The sequence below is a fragment of the Macaca nemestrina genome, chromosome X (assembly GCF_043159975.1).
Source record: "Macaca nemestrina isolate mMacNem1 chromosome X, mMacNem.hap1, whole genome shotgun sequence".
Classification (NCBI taxonomy): Eukaryota; Metazoa; Chordata; class Mammalia; order Primates; family Cercopithecidae; genus Macaca; species Macaca nemestrina.
The window spans coordinates 141,747,269-141,770,591 of NC_092145.1; the positions used below are offsets into that span (position 1 = coordinate 141,747,269).

Here is a 23,323-nt window from a genome sequence, read left to right on the forward strand (position 1 = left end):
TTGTTAGGTTCATACACATCTAGGATTGTTTTATCTTCATGATGAACTGACCGCTGTGTCTGTCTTCTCCTGTGCACAGGATGGGCAGTGATATAGCTTGGATGTTTGTCCCCGCCCAAATCTCATATCGAAATGCAACCCCGGTTTTGGAGGTGGAGCCTGCCGGGAGGTGATTGGATCATGCAGGTGGATTTCTTATGAATGGTTTAGTGTTTGTGAGAAACGGTTTAGCACCCCTTGGTGCCGTCCTTGCAATTGTGAGTTCTCCCGAGATCTGGTAGTTTAAAAGTATGTGGCGCCTCCCCCATCTCCCTCTTGCTTCTGCTCTTGCCATGTGAAGTGCCTGCTCCCGTTTTGCCTGCTCCCATTTTGCCTTCCACCGTGAATAAAAGCTCCCTGAGACCTCCCCAGAAGCAGATGCCGCCACGCTTCCTGTACAGCCCACAGAACCATGAGCCAGTTAAACCTCTTTTCTTATAAATTACCCAGTGTCAGATATTTCCTTATAGCAATGTGAGAATGGTCTCATACAGGCAGTGTTTTAGATACAAGTTGCTCGAGTAGCCTGGTTCCTAGAGGGAAGAAAACACAGAGCAGAACCACAGCCGGCCAGGGGTGGACACGAGGCATGGACAAAAAGTAAACATTTGTTGTAATAAGCCACTGAGATGTTAATGTTGTTACCAGACCATAGGGGCCAAGCTCTGGGCCCCAATCCATTCTAGGTCATAGGGGCCTGCCCTTTATTCTTCGTCAACAGCAGCCAACAAGGGCACTTTTCCTAGATTAGAAACCCAGAGGAAGTGGAGAAGGTAAGAGAGGTGAACAAATGGCTGGAGATAAAGGACAAGCTGCTCAGCTCTTGGCCCCTTGCTTTTGATGAAAGTCAGTTTATATTAGGCTCCTCTGTCTCTGGCCCCTTCTCATAGAGTTTAAGGATATCATTGGCAGGTTCTCCTGCGGCAGGGATGCTAACTGTCAGTGCAGGTTCGGGCTGTCTCCACTAAGACCGGCTTGTGATACCTACTGCTTATGATTCTTAGCTACCCTCTGAGTTGCCATCTCTAGAGATGTGCCCCATTTCCCATCCTTCATGACTCTACATCCAGTCACCTGATATAGGTGGGAAAGTGGATACTATTACAGAATTTGCCGCTGATATCAGTCATGATTTTTTTCAGTCAAGGTACACAGAGTTTAGCAAAGTAAACAGAGAAAATTTATATGAATGAGCAAAATTCAGGGCTAAACTTGAAGGGGAAAGGCAAGACTCGGGTGTGGAGAGGACAGAGTGGCCAGGTTTTTTTGTTTCAAAAATGTCAATGTGATAAAATATCTTCACCAGTAATGTTTATAGTAATGATAAAAGAGGGCACCCCCAACTGTGGTGCTTTTTTCTAATAAAAATGATGGTTACATCGACCTCACTTGCAGATTCCTCCCCTAGCTACATCATCTGACTTCCTGAAATTATTGTAATTATATGAAGAAGAAATAATGTTAATGAAAGCTGTTCAAACAGGTCAATAATATTAAACATTGCAGTTATTGAGCAGTTATGTGTGCCAGACAGAGCCCAAAAAGCTTGATATGAATTCATTTAATCTTCACAAATCCCTATGAGGTGTACACATTGTTGTAATCCCCATTTGACAGATGGACACCGAAATCATTTGCTCAAGGTCACAGCTGGATGGTAGGAGAGCTTTGAACACGGGCAGTTTGATTCTAGCCTCTGCTCTTAAACACAATACATGGAAGGTTGTCTTTCTTTGTAGGTAGCAGTGGTGAAATAATACCTGGTTAAAAAGAAACTAGGCCAGGTGCGGTGGCTCACGCCTATAATCCCAGCACTTTGGGAGGCCAAAGCGGGTGGATCACTTGAGGTCAGGAGTTCAAGATCAGCCTGACCAACATGAGAAGAAAACCTGTCTCTACTAAAAGTACAAAAATTAGATGGGTGTGGTGGCGGGTGCCTGTAATGCCAGCTACTCGGGTGTCTGAGGCAGGAGAATTGCTTGAATCCCCAAGACGGAGGTTTCGGTGAGCCGAGATCGCACCATTGCACTCCAACCTGGGTGACAGAGTGAGACTCCATCACACATACACACACACACACACACACACACACACACACACGAAACTAAAAATCAGCTCACAGAAGAGCAAATCCAGTGGTCCTCTCTCCCAGACAAGAATGACTGGATAGTTAAATTCACTGGTAGTCAGGGATATAAAAATTGTAAAAATAAAAATGGTGATGAGATATCACTTTACACCCATCAGACTGACAAAAAATTAAAACTATTGATAACTTACGGCAGAGATGGGGAATAGTTATGAAAATTTAAAGTGTATATGCATATAACATGCCAACCCAGCAGACCCATTTTTGGGATTCTATTCCATGGAAATAAAAGCACTGTTGAATATATAAGGATATTTATTACAGTCCTTGTATTGCCAAATTTTAAAAAAAATCCCAGAAAACAAATGAATACCCGTTATTACAGGGATTTTCTATGGAATATGATGCAGCCTCTAAAACTCATGAGTTTGAACTATGCCAGGTGACTTGGAGGGACCTCATAGGTCCTGTTGAAAGAGAGATGCAGGGTGCAGCAGTGTGTGTCATATGATCCCAGCATCCCGCTCGTTAAAAACAGTGGCCCTGACCGGGCGTGGTGGCTCACGCCTGTAATCCCAGCACTTTGGGAGGCCAAGGTAGGCGGATCACCTGAGATCAGGAGTTCGAGACCAGCCTGACCAACATGGTGAAACCCTGTCTCTACTGAAAATACAAAAATTAGCCGGGTGTGGTGTCATGCGCCTGTAATCCAAGCTACTCGAGAGGCTGAGGCAGGAGAATCTCTTGAACCTGGGAGGCAGAGGTTGCAGTGAGTCGAGATCACGCCATTGCACTCCAGCCTGGTGACAAGAGCGAAACTCCATCTAAAAAGAGAACAAAACAACAGTGATCCCCACCTCCAAAAAGAAAACCTGTGCATGAACAGGAATTTATACATACATATATATTTATAGACTTCACCTATTTAAGGGGTACAATTATTTTTATATATATGTATATATATAAAAATCTGGTTTTAGTAACACATAGGAAAAAATGTATATATGGGGTTGTTATATGGAGTGTGTGGAATTGCTGACATGAGGGGGAGGGAACCAAGCAAAAAAGAGAAGGAAGAAAGACAACTGAAAAACATACATCTATCTGATTACGGTTACGTATTTCTACAATGCTCTGTGTGGGTGCAGATATAGCTAAATAGTGTTTTTCAGTGTTTGGAAAGCAACATATGGTTAAAATGATCATATCTGAAACCATAGGCTTGGCTTGGACCAATCTCCCCACCGTCCTCCAGTGGTCTGCATTTGCCTGTGTTTATGTTTAGCTTGCAGAATGGCATCAGACAGGGCAGGCTTTTTTTCCTCCTCCATTGCCATACTTAAAATAAAGACTCCAGAGCTCCAAAGAGATGGACCTGTTCAGGTGGTTCATAAGCATCAGTGAGTGAGAGTACAGATACGGCAGCATAGTCCATCTCCAGGCAAGGGAATGACTCAAAGACAAAACCACTGGGTCATCCCTATTAGAAGGGACAGCAGTGGCTGGGTGCGGTGTCTCATGCCTGTAATCCCAGCACTTTGGGAGGCCGAGGTAGGAAAATCACCTGAGGTGAGGAACTCGAGACCAGCCTGACTAACATGGTGAAACTCCGTCTCTACTAAAAATACAAAAATTTAGCCAGGCGTGCTGGCAGGCACCTGTAATCCCAGCTACTCGGGAGGCTGGGGCAGGAAAATCACTTGAACCCGGGAGGCAGAGGTTGCACTGAGCCGAGATTGCACCATTGCACTCCAGCATGGGTGACAAGAGTGAGACTCCATCTCAAAGAAGGGACAGCAGAGCAGAAGTGGCAGAGTATCTGCCAATCTGTGGTCATTTCAGGTGTTATGAATCACGTCAAAATGGAACCACCCCCGTCTTCTTCCAACACAATGCATTGGTTTTTATAGACTTAACAAGAGAAGCAAGTCAAAAAGTAAATATTCCTATTGCTAAGTGCAGTAACACCCTAATTTTACGTGGCATGTATGTGTATGGTTCTGAATATGGGGATCCCCTGAAACACTCAGACTGCTTCTCTGTAGTTGAATGAGGGGGACAGACAATATAGCTTTGGGTGAGGATGAACTAATCTACTCCAACAGTTAAGCGGTGTCTAGAGTAAGAGAGATGACTTTCAGTTAACAGGACAGGGATATTTCATAATCCAAACCACACTTGGCACTATGTGTAAGTGATCACTGCTGTGTTACCACAAGGTTGTTTGTTTTAGTAGACTCATGGTTGGTGGGCACACGAGGAATGGGTTGAGTTCTTACTCTGGGTCTCCTGAAGTTTCCCTGTCTCCGGCTTACCCAACAGGCCTCAGAACAGATAAAGATGCTCACGTTGTTGTTTTCGAGATGGAGTCTCACTTTTGTCACCTAGGCTGGAGTGCAATGGCACAATCTCGACTCACTGCAGCCTCTGCATCCTGGATTCAAGTGATTCTCCTGTCTCAGCCTCCTGAGTAGCTGGGACTACAGGCGCGCACCACCACACCCAGCTAATTTTTGTATTTTTAGTAGAGACAGAGTTTCACCATGTTGGCCAGGCTGGTCTAGAACTCTTGTCCTCAAGTAATCCACAGGCCTCAGCCTCCCAAAGTGCTGGGATTACAGGTGTGAGCCACCACACCCAGCCAAAATGCTTATGTTGTACATTATTGGTGAATAGTGATTTTCTAAAAGAATACCAGTAGTCCACTATTGGAATAAGATTTGTACTTTCAGTCATTCCTAGATGTCAATTCTGGTTGACTTTAACGTCAGTGATTCATAGTTGTTGGCCGTAGAACCATGTCAATACATTGAATGCTATTGCTCCTGTGGGTAATATCAGTTGAGTTTTAGATGTTTTAGAGTTTTTGATAGAGGGCGTAGATTTGTTAGAGGAGAAAGTCAAATATTTAATTCCTTAGGTGGGAACGTGTGAAACCATGCCAGTGTTTTTTACCTAATATTGGCAGTATCACTATGAATGTACCCAGTGGAGTTTTTTCATGAACTATCTTGTAAATAATATGCTACCCTTTTGAGTAATGTAATTTTTTAAGTTTACAAGATTCTGATTGTTATGATACATTTTATTAGATATGTACAAATTTTCAGGAAATGTCAACAGAGACTTTATCATTATGTGACTCTAATCTGATTTCTAGGCAGAGTTTATTAGGACTGGCTTTTAAAAAATTAATAGCTTTATTTACTTACCATACAATTCACCTATTTAAGCTGTACAACTGGATGGTTTTTAGTATATTCACAGATTTGTGCATTCATCACCACAATCAATTTTTGAGCATTTTCATCACCAAAAAAAAAAAACTAGCAGCCACTGACTTCCAGATTCTACCTCTACTCCCAGCCCAGTCAACCACTAATCTACTTTATGTCTCTATAGCTTTGTCTTTTCTAGACTTTTCATACAAATGGAATCACACAATATGTAGCCTTTGGCATCTGGCTTCTTTCACTTAGGGTGATGTCTTCAAGGTCCATCCCTGTCGTAGCATGCATCGATACTTCTTTTTCCACCAAATAATGTTTCATTGTTTGTATAGACCACATTTCGTTTATCCATTTATCAGTTGATGAGTATTTGGCTTATTTCCACTTTTTGGCTTTTATGAATAATGCTGCTATGAACATTTGTGTATAATTTTTTGTGGCAAGGTCTGGCTTTTTAGTGACTCAGTTGCCCTTTTAAATACCCATGATATCATAGCTAAATAGGACTCCTAGATGTCCTCTTGCTTGACACTTTCTGTTTAGGCACATGAAGTATCTGGATTACCCAGAGAGGGAACGTGGTTTCCCTGGTCACACAGAGCTAGAAAGTGGATTGGGGCCCCGCCTCCAGGTTTCTTGCTTACAGGTTCAATGCTTTACCTATTGGTGTGGACACATGAAGGCTGAAGAAGACCTATAGTCTGCAATATGCAGCTTTGTGAAAGCCTTGCCGTCTTTTCCTGTTTGCTGTTTCTTCTGTTTTACCACTTACAACAGTGTGGTCTCGTCTGAAAGCAAGAACATAAGAGCTAGAATGTTCCTGAGAGATTTTCTAGTCGTGTATCCTCATTATACAAGTGAGGAAACTAGGGTGCTGAGAAGGGATGTGATGTCTCACCCAAGGTCACACTGTTAGTGGCAGAGCAAGGACTGGAACTTTGGTCTTCCTTTTCCAGGTCCCAGTCCTCATCTGCCCTATTAGGGCAAGCATCTGTTACCTAGGGACTGCATGAAGGGTGGCACTGAGCCATTTTGTGTCTCTTCTCTAATAGAATCCCGTCACGGGGCTACTGTCAGCCAGCCATGAGCAGAAGGATGCCTGGGTGCGGGATAACATCTACAGTATCCTGGCTGTGTGGGGCCTGGGCATGGCCTACCGCAAGAATGCAGACCGCGATGAGGACAAGGCCAAGGCCTACGAGCTGGAGCAGGTAATAGTGACTGATGGCTGTATCTCGGCTACTCAGCCACCTTCTCCTTGAACTGAAAAACCCACAGAGAAGTAGCTATGCGTGCAGAACTGTTTCGGTGCAGGCCTCTCCTCTATTTCTGCTATAGAATATTTTGGGGAAGCACTTAGATAGTCTCAACCTCACATTGGTCTTTCTGTTTGAGATTGGAGATTCCCCCGTAAGACAATGACAACATCCAAAATCATACCAAATAGAAGATGAAAGCAACCACATTTCTTTTTTTTTTTTTTTGAGATGGAGTCTCACTCTGTCACCCAGGCTGGAGTGCAGTGGTGCGATCTCAGCTCACCGCAACTTCCGCCTCCCAGTTTCAAGCGATTCTCCTGCTTCAGCCGCTCGAATAGCTGGGATTACAGGCGACTGCCACCATGCCCGGCTTATTTTGTATTTTTAGTAGAGAAAGGGTTTTACCATGTTGGCCAGGCTGGTTTCGAACTCCTGGCGTCAAGTGATCCACCCGCCTTAGCCTCCCAAAGTGCTGGAATTGCAGGCATGAGCCACCGCACGTGGTTGCATCCACATTTCTAACCCCAAAGTGTAAATTTGTATAATTAGTTACATTTCTTTCACACGTACTTTATCCATTTTGTACATATTTATGCACAAGACATCATCATAAACTGATAAGTTTTTTAAAAGTCACCTCACCACAGCTTCACATTCCAAAGCATGTACTCTTCAGAGTAGTCACTCTGGAAGGATATTTATCCAAACATTATTGCTACTGCTTAAAATATTTTTAAAACTTCCCTTAAAAATGCCTTTCTAATTTGAGCCATTCTAGGAAAGCAATCTTAGTAGTTTATGGTCACCCTTTAATTTTGAACCAAATTGGTGTTATCCAATTTGGAGGCCTCTGTTATTCACCATACAGGACAATGAAGTCCTTTTATTGTTTTCCCAAATCTAGAACCAAGATACCTACCAAAGATTTGCCATCACTGAGTTTGTAGCAAAATAATCTGTCCCTGAACACAGGAAGTATTTTCCAAGTGTTTTGAGTGGTAGCATTGAAATATAAAAATCATTCTCTTGGCATGAGAGCCCTTGGGATTTATCTTTGATTCAGACATTCTTCAATGGCCTCACGGTCAGTGGATCATCTGCGACATGGTGTCTCACGTATTAATGTAGCATTATTGTTGTTATTTATAATGAGGATAATACGAGTAGTAATTGGTTACAATAAATCATATTATTCAGAAACCTTGGCTGTCAGTTGCATTTTGTTAGAGCTTTACTCAATAATTCAGTGATGGTTTCACAAATGGCCATGTTGGCGAACATTACTTTTGGGCAGGCATGGTGGACTTAGTGTAACAAAAATAAATTACCAAGAAATATGACATAAAGCTCCAGAGTACTACACTTACAGGAATTGTGTTGCTAAGATGTCAGCGAGGAGTCACTGAATTTCAGAGCTGGCGGATATCATCTGATCCAACCCCTTTATTTGAGATAAGTCACTTTGTTGAGATATTTCTTTCTTTATGATGGAGCAGAGAGGACATGAACCATCAGAACACTCACGTAGGCTCGGGACTGGCCTTTCCAGGGCAGTTGCTGGGCAGCACTGGCTTGCCAGCCACAGTGATCAGGAGGTGATTTTCCTGCAGCAAGGACCCTGGGCCGTGTTGCTGATTCTGCTTTATCTCCATAGAACGTGGTGAAGCTGATGCGAGGTCTTCTCCAGTGCATGATGAGACAGGTAGGCAGAACCAACACATGTGTTTGCCAAGTGGGCATTCCATGTCATTGTAATTGTGACAGTTAACATGCTTAAGATGTTTTGTACTTCTCAAGAGGAAGAGAAATTGAAAATATTTTGCTTACTTTCTCTCTCTCTCTCTCTTTTTTTTTTTTTTTTTTTTTTTTTGAGACAGAGTCTTACACTGTCACCCAGGCTGAGTGCAGTGGTGCAATCATGGCTCACTGCAACCTCAAACTCCTGGGCTCAAGTGGTTCTCCCACCTTGGGTGTGTACTACCACACCTAGCTAATTTTTTCTTTTTTTTTTTTTTTTTTTTTTAAGATACAGCATCTCACTATGTTGCCCAGGCTGGTCTTGAACACCTGGACGCCAGTGATCCTCCTGCCTTGGCCTCCGAAAGTGTTAGGATTACAGGCGTGAGGAACTACCATGCCCAGCTACCTCTCTTTTTAAAATTATTTTCCGTAACTTTACTATTGAACCACCGTCTCAAAGGACAGTTTCTGAGAATCTCTTTTGAAGAGTTACATGGATAAAAGGAGAAACATGCTTTTTTTGGAGGGGGAAGAAAACATTTTTTTAAAAGCAGCTTCTAGAAAGCCTTATATTATTGTTTACTCCATCATGTTTACGAAAGGGCATATTTTCATTGAGATGAAATGCTTGAGTTTTTAAAACTTGATATTATTGTTGAGTGGTATTTTCAGTGAGGGGTAAATAAAACAATTCATTGAGCATGTACTGCATACAGAACATTATACTAGGATCTGCACAAATTCAAAGATGAAGACGAAGCAGTCCCCACCCTCAGTCAGCGCAAGCGAAGACATAGTTGCTCTTTTCCTTTCAACATTAAGAAACAAGAAATTTAAATTTAAACAGGTTCCTTTCCTCCTCTCCTTCTCTCCCTTCTTCCCTCCGTCCGTCTCTCCTTGAGTATCTGCCATGTGTCACAGCTGGGAATATGTAGACAAGGACACCCTTTGGCATGACCTGTCACTCCTGCAGATGAGATTCCCCCCAGGCTGGGACATTTCAGGCGAGTGGGCGAGAAGAATCCCCAGCACAGTCCCTCTGTGCTGTGCCACCTAGCAGCTGCCTTCCGTCCCTCTGGCTCCCAGAAGTAGCAGATAAGAGCTCTAGATCCAGGTGGCTGGCCATGGCGGTGATCTCTGCCAGCCATGAACCCCTATAACTATGCAGAGCGGGCTTGCCTTCTCCCTCAGGTGGCCAAAGTGGAGAAGTTCAAACACACTCAGAGCACCAAGGACAGCCTGCACGCCAAGTACAACACCGCCACCTGCGGCACGGTGGTGGACGATGACCAGTGGGGCCACCTCCAGGTGGATGCCACCTCTCTCTTCCTCCTGTTCCTGGCCCAGATGACCGCCTCAGGTGAGCCGGGATCGCTGGAGCCCGTTGTATAAGGAGTGACAATCCGGAAAAGGGGTGGGAGAAGGGCAGGCAGCGGCCAGTGTGTCAGGCCATGTGCTGCTTCACTGCTTTAATAAAATTTCTCAGACAAGGCCATTTATACCGAACCAAAATGCATTTTCTCACAGTTCTGGAGGCTGGGAAGTTCATGACCAAGGCACTACCAGGCTCAGTTGTCCGGTAAGGGCTCCATCCTCCAAAGAGGAGGACCGCTGTGCCCTCTCGTGGGGGAGGCCAGAAGGGCAGGAGAGCCAGAGGCTCCACGAAGCCTGTTTCGTAAGAGCCTTCATCCCATGCAGGATGGGAGGAGTCCACAGGGCCTAATCGCCTCTTACGGCCCCACCTCTTAATACCATCACATTGGCCACACCTCAGTTTTGGAGGGGACACATTCAAACCATAGCAATCAGTATTATAAATTAGCAGTTTACACAAAAGACAAGCATGCTTCCCCATATTCCATGCATTTGTTTCTGCGATAGGGCAGGGAGTGCAGAGACCCTGTCTGTAACCTGCGGAGAGGACAGTCACCCTCCACCTGGGCAGCAGCAGGGCGAAGGCTGTTGAGCTGGCTCTCTTAGTTTCCCTCTGTTGAGCATACAGCCCCCTTACCGTCACTCTCCTAGTTCCTGGAGCCACCTAGGTCCGGTCTAACTTTGACACTTAGCTATCTGCAGACCATCTCACCCCTGCTCTTAGACTTTTCTCCTCCAGGATCAGCAGCCCTGTCCTTTCAGCTCTCCCACTCACTACCCTGGTCACCCTCTTCTAGACACACCCTCACTTTTCCAAATTATATTTGAACAACACCATTTCCGCCACTCAGCAGCGTGCCCAGAGCAGGTTGAGCAGCCCGCTACTCAGCAGGCTGAGTAGGCTCACAGTTTGCCGGCGGTGTGCCTCGTTCCCGTTGAAGCTGGAGCCGCTGGCCTCTGTGACAGCCTGAACGCCAGGCCTCTCTCTCTCCCACTAGGGTCTTATACCAGGAGGTCTGTCTCCCACGATGGCATGTGCCACAGATGCTCCCCCACGTTAGGGCACTTAGCAGCTGTATCTCGGAGTTCGTATCACCTACCAGTCCAGTCAACTGATGTGTCTGAGGCCTCCCATTCATTGCAGACCACAAGTGTGAAACCCTCAAAATCCCAGAAATCAGTCAGCAGTATTGTTTTGGCTGTGTGAATAAATCACACATTTATAAAGTTACGTTTTGGCTATGAAAGTTAATATGAGCTCACTGTAGATATTTTGGAAAATATAACAGAATACAAAGAAAAAAATTCCACTGCCAACTTTCATTTGGCTGTGTCTCCTCCAAGTCTTTTTTTCCTGTGTATTTTTTTTTTTACATGTTTAAGGTCACGTTGTACACATAAACATAGTCTTTTTATTACACAGCGTTATAACAAGCATTTCTCCCATGATATAACAAGCTCTTCATAAACATTATTTTAGTGAGTTTATCAATGGATATACCATACCTAAACTATTCCTTCCTTCTTTTATTTTGCTTCTATAACTAATGTTGCAATACCAACTTTGACCCCATCTTCATTTACTTCCTTCTGAGAGTTAGATATCACTCAAAGGCAACTCATATATTGCCAAATTGTTTTCAGTTTCTAGTTAAACTTAGTTCTGATTCAACTTCTAATCTGGCTTACTAGCTAAGCTTCTGTCATTGATGTAAGAGTCCATTTCCTATCATCCATAGCAACTTCCAGAATTCATACTTTAAAAATACCTGTGTTTGTTATAACTGACTGTATTTTTCCGCAGGGTGGAAGGCCAGCTCCTGGAGTTGGGGACTCCCTGTCTCCCACTGGGAAAAGTATTCACCCTTCTCTTTGGCTCACTCAAAGATAGGGACGGTGTCTGTGGTTCTTCTGGACTAAAATCCTTGCTTTGTTGGAACCTTCTCAGCACCAATCCAACCTGTACCAGCGGTTCCAAATCTCTCTCAACCCTTTCTACTCATAGGCACACACAGCAAAATGGAGCTATTCCTTCTCCTTATTTTCCTTCCTTCCCTCCTTCCTTCCCTCCTACCTTCCCTCTTTTCTGAGATTAGACACTCACTGTTATGCCTTACTTCAGACTTCATTTTTGATGCCTTTGGAAGAAAAATGAAAATGAGGGTAAAAGGGTTTATTTCCTAGTGTGAGATTTGTAATTTGTGACTGGCAGCTCTCTGCAACATGGCTTCATAACCTCATTGTTTTTCTTTGCTAGGCTTACGTATCATTTTCACCCTCGATGAGGTGGCCTTCATACAGAATCTTGTCTTCTACATAGAAGCTGCATATAAAGTTGCTGTAAGTATCAACCCTGGCAGTCTTTTCCGATGTGCCAGTCATCAAAAAGAATAAAAATCATACAGTGTTTTGAGGGCCAGGCTGTTTGGGGCTCACCAAAAAGTTAGTGAGACTAGAGCTATGAGATTGTGTCATCTCCACACACAAAGTGCGTAGTTTTGTCCTGGGATAGAGTTGGGGGTTTCATGTTTTTGGAATGCACTCTGTGCTCTGTCTGAATCCATTATGCTTGTTTTTTTTATTTTATTTTATTTTATTTTATTTTATTTTATTTATTTGGATTCTCGCTCTATCACCCTGTCTGGTGTGCAATGGCATGATCTAAGCTCACTGCAACCTCCGCCTCCCAGGTTCAAGTGATTCTCCTGTCTCAGCCTCCTGATTAGCTGGGATTACAGGTGCCTGCCACCACGCCTGGCTAATTTTTGTATTTTTAGTAGAAATGGGGTTTCGCCATGTTGGCTGGGCTGGTCTCGAACTCCTGACCTTAGGTGATCCTCCAGCCTCGGCCTCCCAAAGTACTGGGATTATAGGCATGAGCTTCCGCTCCCGGCCCATTATGCTTGTTTTATTTTATTTTATTTTATTTTTATTTCCATAGGTTATTAGAGAACAGGTGGTGTTTGGTTACATTAAAGTCCTTTAGTGATGATTTGTGAGATTTTGGTGCACCCATCACCCAGGCAGTATACAGTGCACCCTATTTGTAGTCTTTCATTCCTCTCCCCCTTCCCACCCTTTCCCTCTGAGTCCCCAAAGTCCATTGTGTCATTCTTATGCCTTTGCATCCTCATAGCTTAGCTCCCACTTAGGAGTAAGAACATACGATATTTGGTTTTCCGTTCCTGAGTTACTTCACTTAGAGTAATAGTCTCCAGTCTCATCCAGGTCGTTGCGAATGCCATTAATTTATTCCTTTTTATGGCTGAGTAGTATTCCATCCTATATATACCACAGCTTCTTTAAATACTCATTGACTGACGGGCCTTTGGCTGGTTCCATGTTTTTGCTGTTACAAACATGCATGTGCAAGTGTTTTTTTTCATATAACGACTTCTTTTCCTCTGGGTAGCTACCCAGGAGTGGAATTACTGGATTAAATGGTAGTTCCCATTATGCTTGTTTGAAATAAGATCCTAAAATGTCCTGCAGGATGCATATGTGCTGGCTTGAGTTGGGGCTAAAGAGGTAGCAGCATTAGCACCTTGGTGGGAGCTGGAGTGCCACGAGCATCACCCCAAACCGGGCCACAGGTAGAGGGGCTCAAGCCAGGCAGAGCCCCAACCTGGGCCAGATTTGCTGAGTATAAATGTATATAAACCCCCTTTCCTCCGAGCTTCTGTCTGGTTTGGAAGGCAAAGCCTGAGGCACCTTTACACAACAACCCCAGTGTGTAAAGCTATCAGGGAAGGAGGGAAAAGGTAAAGGTTGGCTTTAAAAAAAGCCACTATGGTCTAAAAGAAGGTCAGCAAAGGTTTTCTGTAAAGGGCCAGAGAGTAAATATGTTTGGCTCTACAGGCCCTAGGGTCTCTGTCACAGCTACTTGGCTCTGCCTTTGTAGCATGAAAGCAGCCATAGACCACATGTAAACAAATGAGCATGGCTGTGTCCCAGACAGACTTTGCAAAAATAAGCAGGAAACTCGATTTGGTCCAAAGACTGGATGGAGTTCGCTGACCTCAGGTCTAAAGCAGTGATTCCCAACGAGAGGCAATCTTGCCCTCCCAGGAGACATTTGGTGACATCTGGAGACATTTTTGGTTGTCGCACCTGGTCAGTAGGTGTTCCTGGCATCTAGTGAGCCAAGACTAGGACTGCTGCTAGACATCCTACAATGCACAGGCCCGCCCCCCACGGCTTAGATTACCTGGCTCGAAATGGAGTAGTGCTGAAGTTGACAAACCTTGGTCTGAAGAAACTTGAGAAGTCTTTGTGGAAAGGGTGGGCATTGAGTTGGACCTTGGAAGCTGAGCAGAGTCTAGATCAGCAGAAGGGAGGAGATAGGGAGTTTGGGTACAGGAATAGCTTGTGCAGTCCCAGAGGCAGGAACAGGCTCTGAGTGCGGCTGGGTGGGCTGGGGGGTGCTTGAGGAAAAGGGTACAGAGTAAAGGAGTAGACTTAGGGGGAAAGCTGACATTGGAAAAGAGTAGAACGTAAGTGGATCTTGTGTTCCACTCTCAGCTTGTGGGTGTGTCTAAGGAGGCCAGATCATGGGGCATGTGGACATCCAGAGAGAGAGAGGTGAATGTGATCCACTAGGAAATACACCATTTGTCATTTTAGACCCTGAAGCAAGGGAAAGCAGCAATCAGAGCAGTTTTTGAGGATAAATCACCCAGTGCCAGGGTTGGAGGAAAGGTGGGTTGGGCCACAGGAAGGCGCAGATGAGAGGAGTGCTCAAGGAAAGAAGCCCAGGCTCAGTCACCAGGCATGCTCAGCGGGGAAGTTGCTCTAGGATGCCTGAGTCTCAGTCTCCACATTTTGAAAATGCTCTGGCCAGGCGTGGTGGCTCATGCCTGTAATCCCAGCACTTTTGGAGGCCGGGACAGGTGGATCACCTGAGGTCAGGAGTTTGAGACCAGCCTGACCAGTATGGCAAAACTCCGTCTCTACTAAAAATACAAAAAGTAGCCAGGTGTGGTGGTGTGCGCCTGTAATCCCAGCTACTCGGGAGGCTGAGGCAGGAGAATTGCTTGAACCTGGGAGGTGGAGGTTGCAGCGAGCTGAGACCACGCCACTGCACTCCAGCCTGAGCAACAGAGCCAGACTCCGTCTCAAAAAAAAAAAAAAAAAAGAAAAGAAAAAAGAAAATATTCCTTTTTGGAGATAAAAAAATAAAGACTGAAATGTTGGCATCAGTCCTGTGTAAGTTGGGTGGTCAGCTTTCAGTAGTACACACAGCATTGTTTAAAATAGCATCCCATAGCCGGGCGTGGTGGCTCAAGCCTGTAATCCCAGCACTTTGGGAGGCCAAGACGGGCGGATCACGAGGTCAGGAGATCGAGACCATCCTGGCTAACACGGTGAAACCCCGTCTCTACTAAAAAATACAAAAAACTAGCCGTACGAGGTGACGGGCACCTGTAGTCCCAGCTACTCGGGAGGCTGAGGCAGGAGAATGGCGTAAACCCAGGAGGCGGAGCTTGCAGTGAGCTGAGATCCGGCCACTGCAGTCCAGCCTGGGCGACAGAGCGAGACTCCGTCTCAAAAAATAAAAATAAAAAAATAAAATAGCATCCCATATGTGGATTTTTTAATGAGAACATGAATTATACGTTAGGTACACATGTATCAAGTTCTCTGGGTGCCAGCATTCTGAGTCAATCCCTAGTAATTGGTTTGTAAATACCACGTAGGTTCAGTGTTCTGTGTCTCAGTTGTGACTTTGGCTCCAGTTACTTGCTGAGCATTTTTTCCCCAAGAGGTAATGCTAAAAGTAGGTACTAAATTATTTTAAATGCTTTTGCTGGCTTCGACTAGTTATGACCCATGTGCTAAAGTTTCTGTATTCCATCTTACAACATAAGTTCAAAGGCATCGACTAAATAGAGAGGCAGCATTTTATTCGATCTTAAGAAGATAAAATATTTTGTTCTCCATACATCCAGAGTTTCTTACAAATGAATACCTTCTAGAAATAAGAAATTTGAGAGTGTTGTGGCATGCACTTTTGTCCCACTTGAGTATTTTCTTCTAAAATTCTGCACAGAGGTCTCATGAACTGAAATCGAGGAAGAACACAGTATGAGTCTACAAAGCCTCCGAGAAGATCCACTTATGTTTCAAAAGGAACATGAAGCATTTTTCCCATAGCACTTCTCATATACCTCTTTCTCCCCTCTGATTCCCACCTTTTTCTCCCCCAGGATTATGGAATGTGGGAGCGTGGAGATAAGACTAATCAGGGCATCCCGGAATTGAATGCAAGCTCCGTAGGAATGGCCAAGGTGACGGTCGTCCTGTTTGTTCTTCCTTCTGCACGTTTTTACTGCTTTGATTTGGTTCCCTTCATCAGGAATTTGGATTTAATCTGATTAGCATATTTTTCAAAAGTCAACAGCAAGTATGTGAAATTCAAGTGGCACAGGTACCCCAGCCACCTGAAATTCTAGGTAAAGAAGGTAGGTTTCCAATGCTGAAATCTGCCCGTGGCAGAAAGTAAGAGTGATCCGTCCTGGTTAGCTGCTGCCATCACCCACGGGTCTAAGCTCTTGCTGTTGTTTAAGAAGCTGCATGTGTGATGTCCGGTCTTCTTTTCTGGGTCTCAGAGAGGACTGGAGAATATCACCACTTTGTAGGTCGGACTCACAAGTTCAAAAGTCTGCAAGGTCAGTCAAATAACAATACGAAGTGAAACTAGCCAGACAGCAAGATGGGGGTCAGAGGAGGTATTGGGGACATTAGGAAACTTTCCCTGAAGGTACTTCAATTCAAACTCATTTAAAATACTCTTCAAGCCAAACAAAACACACCTGTGGGGCAGATTCAATCTGTGGGCCACAGTTTGCTTCTCTTGCCATAGACGTATAGTGTGCCTCCCTCCCTCCTCCAGAATGAAGTGTATTTTTTGGACAGAGTAGAGCCTCCAGGGCTATAATTTTTAAAGCAACAAAAATTATGCTCTGTTGAAGTAAACAGAAAATGTACTTATTACTAAAAGAATTAACTTTCTGAAGTGCCAGATATTTGAAGTTAACTGTTAAAACGTGAGAGAAAAGACGACCATGAATTTAGTGCACACACACACACAACGTTATGAACTTGTTAATTCATTTTTTGGTAGAACATTACCTTCACTTTGGAAAATGTTTTTCTGTTTTCTCTTTCTTGTTTCCATAATGAGCAGCAATGTACAGGAGAGCTCTGATCCACTGAAAATAAGAATAGGGCCAGGCACGGTGGCTCACGCCTGTGATCCCAGCACTTTGGGAGGCTGAGATGGGAGGATCACCTGAGTCCAGGAGTTTAAGACCAGCCCTGGCAAAATGTGAAGACCCTGTCTCTAAAAAAAAAAAAAAAAAAAAAAGACTAGAACGTGACTACAGGAGTTTAGCTGGATTTTTAAAATGTGTTTCGTTACCTTTGGGAAAACATGTATACTAGATTGCTTAATGAAAAAGGAGTGCCAGATACTGGAGTGTATGTTTATTAGAAAGAAAAAGTAACTCATACCTGTGTTTGTAGGCAGCTCTTGAGGCAATTGATGAACTGGACCTTTTTGGAGCCCATGGAGGACGCAAGTCAGTGATTCATGTTCTGCCGGATGAGGTTGAGCACTGCCAGGTAATAGCCTCTTGCATTTCAGAGAGCAGGGAAGGAGAGTCCGGGCATGGAAGGCCTGGGATGCAGTGCAGATTCCCCACCTTGCTGGCTTGGTGATACTTTGCTTCTTTGAGCTTCAGTTTTCTCACCCATAAAATGGGCATCCTGGGACCCTCTCCTCTGGCCTCACAAGGTAGTTGTAAGAATCAGTCAACTTATTCTGTCTAAGCACTTTGTAAACCAGAAAAGTGTAAGACACCATGATGCTGTAGAGATGGAATCAGCAATCCAAGCAGCCTTGTTTTGCAAGAGGCAAATGTTTTATGTGTTTTGAGCACATAGGTGGTTTTCTTTCAGGTTTATTTCACAGTGCCCCCAAATTGAATGATGAGCTAGTTCACTTGGGGGTGGGGGGGTGGGGATGAGTGGAATAGGAAGTGGAGAAGAAATGAGATGGGAAATTAGTACAACCTCTGAAATACAGGTCAGAGAAAGGAGTGATCTAATACAGATTGGGGGATTCTATTGAGCAGAGTGCAAGTCATCAATTGCTAGGCCCTCAGCACACTCTTATTTAGTCGGAGCCCACTGTGTGCCAAGTATGCTGCTAGGGCTAAAGAGGGTCAGATACATAAAGACTTGTGAATGGAGAGCTGTTGGTAGAAGTTTGTGTTTCCAGGCAGAGAAACCCTAGGGAAGAGTGAGTTACAGAACAGGGCCCTGGGCTCAGTTGGCTGTAGAAAAGAAACCTTTATTCTGAAGCTGAAGGAAAGGTTCCACCCATCTTGACCCTATCTTCCAGCTCACTCAATTTTTCCCCTTTAGGTAGTCCTGGTATTTCTTGGGGTATAATCTTTTTTTTTTTTTTTTTTTTTTAAGAGGAGGTCTTATTCTATCGCCTAGGCTGGAGTGCAGTGGTGCAATCATAGCTCCCTATAACCTCAAACTACTGGGCTCAAGCAGTCCTCCTGCCTTAGCTTCCCAAGTAGCTGGGACTACAGGCATGTGTCACCCACATCCAGCTAATTTTTTTTTCTAATTTTTTTGTAAGGACAGGGTCTCGCTCTGTTGCCCAGGCTGTTCTCCCACTCCTGGCCTCAAGTGATCTTTCCACCTCAGCCTCCCAAAGCTCTGGGGTTGCAGGCATGAGCCACTGTGCCTGGACGTGGTGTGCATCTTAATAGATGTGTAATCCAGTGGAAATGCGTGAGCTTTGCAGCCAGCTGGGCCTGAGTTAGATTCCTAGTTCTGTCACTTACTAGCTGCTCGAAGTCTCAAGGTCCTCAGGTGTGAATTGGACATGGTACCCTAAGTCCTTCTTTGTTGCGGGAAGTCAGGGACCCCGAACAGAGGGACTGGCTGAAGCCGCGGCAGAAGAACATAAATTGTGAAGATTTCATGGACATTTATTAGTTCCCAAAATTAATACTTTTATAATTTCTTACACCTATCTTTACTGCAATCTCTAAACATAAATTGTGAAGATTTCATGGACACTTATCACTTTCCCAACCAATACCCTTGTGATTTCCTATGCCTGTCTTTACTTTAATCTCTTAATCCTGTCATCTTCTTTGTGAGCTGAGGAGGGGATATATGTCGCCTCAAGACCCTGTGATGATTGCGTTAACTGCACAAATTGTTTGGAGAGCATGTATATTTGAACAATACGAAATCTGGGCATCTTGAAAAAAGAACAGGATAACAGTGATGTTCAGGGAACAAGGGAGGTAACCTTGAACTGGCCGCCGGTGAGCCGGATGGAACAGAGCCATATTTCTCTTCTTTCAAATGCAAATAGGAGAAATATCGCTGAATTCTTTTTCTCAGCAAGGAACATCCCCGAGAAAGAGAATGCGCCCTGAGGGTAGGTCTATGAACGGCCCCCTTGGAGGTGTCTATCTTTTATGGTGGAAGCCAAAGGGATGAAATAAGCCCCTGTCTCCTGTAGCGCTCCCAGGCTTATTAGGATGAGGAAATTCCCGCCTAATAAATTGTGATCAGACAGGTTGTCTGCTCTCAAACCCTGTTTCCTGATAAGATGTTATCAATGATAATGTCTACCCGAAACTCATTAGCAATTTTAATTTCGCCCCATCCTGTGGTCCTGTGATCTCGCCCTGCCTCCACTTGCTTTGTGATATTCTTTTACCTTGTGAAGCATGTGATCTCTGTGACCCACACCCTATTCGTGCACTCCCTCCCCTTTTGAAAATCACTAATAAAAACTTGCTGGTTTTACGGCTAGGGAGCATCACCGAACCTGCCAACGTGTGATGTCTCCCGCGGACACCCAGCTTTAAAATTTCTCTCTCTTGTACTCTTTCCCTTTATTTCTCAAACCAGCCAAGACGCCTAGGAAATAGAAAAGAAGCCACGATAAATATCGGGGGTGGGGTTTCCCCGATACTTCTTCATGTGAAAGATTCAATGAGCTTGTGTTTGCAGGGGTCTAGCCCCATGTCTGTACATGTTAGATCTCAGTGTTAACACCTTCCTTTCCCAAACTTTTCCTGATAATTTCAACTCCTTTCCAAGTTTCCGGCACCTAATCCAGCCACTTACTTATAATTGAGGCCATATTATAGTGCCTCTAAGTAACCCTAGAAAGATTCTAGGACTAAACTACTTCTGTGGTTTACCATTTTGTCTGAGTATTCATGAGATCTTCTGGATTTGACTCCTCCTTTAAGTGGTTTCTGGGTCACCCAGTCCAACTGTTCACATTCCACAGAAGCCAGACATTTCTCCAAGCTGGCCACGTGTATGTGTTCTTTTCTGGTCTCTGTCTTCATAGCCAAGACACCTTAGCCTACTGACACAGGTGGCTCTATAGTTCCTCCCCTACATGTCCTAAAGGTCTGGCAAAGTCATCACTGCACGGAAGGAAGGGAGACAAGCAGTTTGCAGCACGGGCTCCAGACGGTACCATGCTCTCCCCAAGCCCTGACTTCTCGCCTGAGGAATAGGAATCATTGGCTGGGTATACAGGGTTGGCCAGCAGGGGCCATGTTGGTAGGACAAAGCTTTACTCAAAATTGGCAACCGTATTTGAATGTTCCCTTGGGGCTGAGCGCATGGTCCCTAGATACTGCGCCTATTAGTGCATCTCCAGATTAAACCACCTCTTTGTTTTTCATTCAGTCTATTCTGTTCTCCATGCTGCCAAGAGCATCGACATCTAAAGAAATTGATGCTGGACTTCTTTCCATTATTTCCTTCCCGGCCTTTGCAGTGGAAGATGTAAACCTCGTAAATGTGACCAAAAATGAAATTATTTCTAAGCTCCAGGTAAGCATTAGCCATGCTGGTGCCCTTCTGTCCTGTGTGATGCGCGTGGAGCAGCTCACCCATGCCTCAGTTCCCCATGAGGTTAATTGCTTGATTTAGCTAAGCAGATGCATAAAGTGTTCAAAGCTGAGTCTACAGGCAAGAAAACAAAGTCTCCGACTGATTTAGTGGCTTGGTTCTCTCCTTGAGTAGCAGAACTGGCACTCAAGCAGGCACCTTTGAACCCCAGTTTGTACCAGTACCATACTTCTAAGGCAGAGCTGCTTAACCCTTTAGAGGTCACAGACAGTGTATAGAGTCACTGCCAGAAAAAAAAAAAATGCATATGTCCCAATATCCTCAAACTTTACACACAATTTCAGTGGACTTGCCAATCCCAAAGTTACCTTCAGGTTAAAAAAATCCCTGTTTTGAGGTGAAATGCAGTAACCATGATACACTAAACTGAGAATATTAAATACTCCAGCCAGTTGAAACTGTCGGTAAAATTATCAAACAATGTAAGTTTCCCTAAGCTGAAATCTGCAGGTTGATTGTCCTATTTAGGTTCCATGAAAAATGCTTTTGTTCTTTGGAGTCCCTATGTCTCCAATCATATTCCCAAAAGAAAGCAGCTGTCTCAGTCAGGGTTCAGTGGGAAAAAGGGAACCCCTTTACGTAGTTGAAGTAGGAAGGGAATGAATGCAGGGAATGAAGTGTTTATAAGAAGAGCGGGTTCTAGGCTGAGCCTCCTGGGATGACTCCCAGGACAGTGCAGTGCTGGTCGCTAGGGCTAGGGACATAGTTGCTTCCAGTACCCTTGCGAGAGCCACATCTGCTGTAGCAGCTTCCACATACTTACAGAACTGGAGAATGGACTCCCAAAGCTGCGATTTATGGATTAGGGGGTTCAGATTAAGAGACTGCTACGCCTGCCCTCCTTTCTTAGCATCCAGGAAGCTGGGACAGAACCCTGGAGCCTGCAGCCCAAAACCAGCAGCGACAGTCCTAAGCATAGGAAGCCACCCCCCTCCGTTTCTGCTAACCTTTGTGGAGGTGCATCTGACCTTAGAGCCTCCTCTGCAGCCAAAGCCTAACTTCCAGGAGCCTGGGGAATGTCCTTTTAGCTTTCCAATCTTGCAGGTAGGAGCAAACCAATCCAAGTATCTGCCTTGGTGGCTTTTCTAAATAGGGTCCTTTTAGGTCTCTGTGTAATACAGTAAATCAGAATGAAGGCATGGTTGTTCACTGAACTCTTGGTAATTACTCTTGCAGCCCTGATACTCCAATGGAATGTTTTGGCGTTCCCTTCCAAGTACCAATCAAACCTGAATTGATTTTGCTTATTACTTAAATATATTAATAACTGTACTGACAGCAAAGAACAGTTAGTATAAAATTCACTACTAAAAGATTCATGGGAAAGAGGGTGCAGGGCTGACTTGAATTAAAACGGCAAAAAAATTCCTCTGAGCTCATCGAATGCACTTTCTCTTATTAGGGGCGTTATGGATGCTGTCGCTTCCTTCGAGATGGTTATAAAACTCCAAGAGAGGTTGTATTTAAATATTGTTTCTTATCCTTCCTCAACTGTTTCATCTCTAAATTGCCACTGTGTTCTCCCTGTATTGATTATAATTATATGTTGGAATATTGGAAAGGGAAGTATTAATTTTGGAGTCAGCAAGCCTGGAGCCAGGCAATAGAATAGTATCTTCAGTAGGGACAGTGAGCTGGTCATTTAAAACCAGCTTATAGGCCAGGTACAGTGGCCTGTAATCGCAACACTTGGGGAGGCTGAGGAGGGAGGATTGCTTGAGCCCAGGAGTTTGAGACCATTCTGGGCAACATAGTGAGACCTTGTCTCTACAAAAAAATAAAATAAACAAAATTAGTGAGACAGGCGTGATGGCATGTACCTGTGGTCCCAGCACCTCAGGAGGCTGAGGTGGTAGGATCACTTGAGCCCAGGAGGTCAAGGCTTCAATGAGCAGAGATCACACCATTGTACTACAGCCTGGGTGACAGAGTGAGACCTTGTCTCAAAAAAATAAAAATTTCTTTAAAATTTTAAAAATAAATAAAACCAGCTTGTAGACAAGGACAACTGGCTCTGTGGCTCACACATTTTTCTTAAAGACCAACTGTGGCCTCCTCCTTGGGTTTCTTTGCCACAGTGACTAATATAATGATATAAATCAGATCATCTGCCAAACTTGGTGGTAGACATATTGCTGTTTCTTTGTTAGAGATATAGGAAGCTTTAATATAATAAACTACCAAGGAGTCTGGTGTATGTTTCTGAAATGTTACCATGGCAAACTGCCAAAAACAGCATCTCATTATAGTAAAATCCTACTCATGCCAACCTCAAAGCTGTAAAAATCAGACAAGCATGGGAAACCCAGTGAGGCACGATGGTATTATGTATGTACTCTGACATTACGTTTTAAAAGTTTGACTTATTTGATTCTAGGACCCTAATCGACTGCATTATGATCCCGCTGAACTCAAGCTCTTTGAAAACATTGAATGTGAGTGGCCTGTGTTTTGGACATATTTTATAATAGATGGAGTCTTCAGTGGTGATGCTGTTCAGGTGAGAAAATGCTGGATGTTATGTTGATAATTATTTTCATTTCACTGGTATACTGATTATTATTAGAACATAGGGTTGTGCAAGAATTTAGGTCACTGTTTCAGTTATCTGTTCCCACTCA

At 44.2% G+C, this 23,323-nt stretch overlaps 1 protein-coding gene across 5 annotated transcripts in view; it reads left to right on the top strand.

Moving 5' to 3' along the window:
• The window catches only part of LOC105478192 (phosphorylase kinase regulatory subunit alpha 2), a 91,080-nt gene that overhangs the window by 23,555 nt on the left and 44,202 nt on the right, over positions 1-23,323 (top strand). For all 5 annotated transcript variants that reach the window (XM_011735273.3, XM_011735274.3, XM_011735276.3 and 2 more), the window contains exons 2-10: positions 6,411-6,569; positions 8,272-8,319; positions 9,549-9,717; positions 11,989-12,071; positions 15,938-16,018; positions 17,256-17,354; positions 20,478-20,624; positions 22,105-22,158; positions 23,080-23,202. In XM_011735273.3, the coding sequence (XP_011733575.1) occupies positions 6,411-6,569; positions 8,272-8,319; positions 9,549-9,717; positions 11,989-12,071; positions 15,938-16,018; positions 17,256-17,354; positions 20,478-20,624; positions 22,105-22,158; positions 23,080-23,202 (963 nt within the window). The remainder of the gene's footprint in view (positions 1-6,410; positions 6,570-8,271; positions 8,320-9,548; positions 9,718-11,988; positions 12,072-15,937; positions 16,019-17,255; positions 17,355-20,477; positions 20,625-22,104; positions 22,159-23,079; positions 23,203-23,323) is intronic.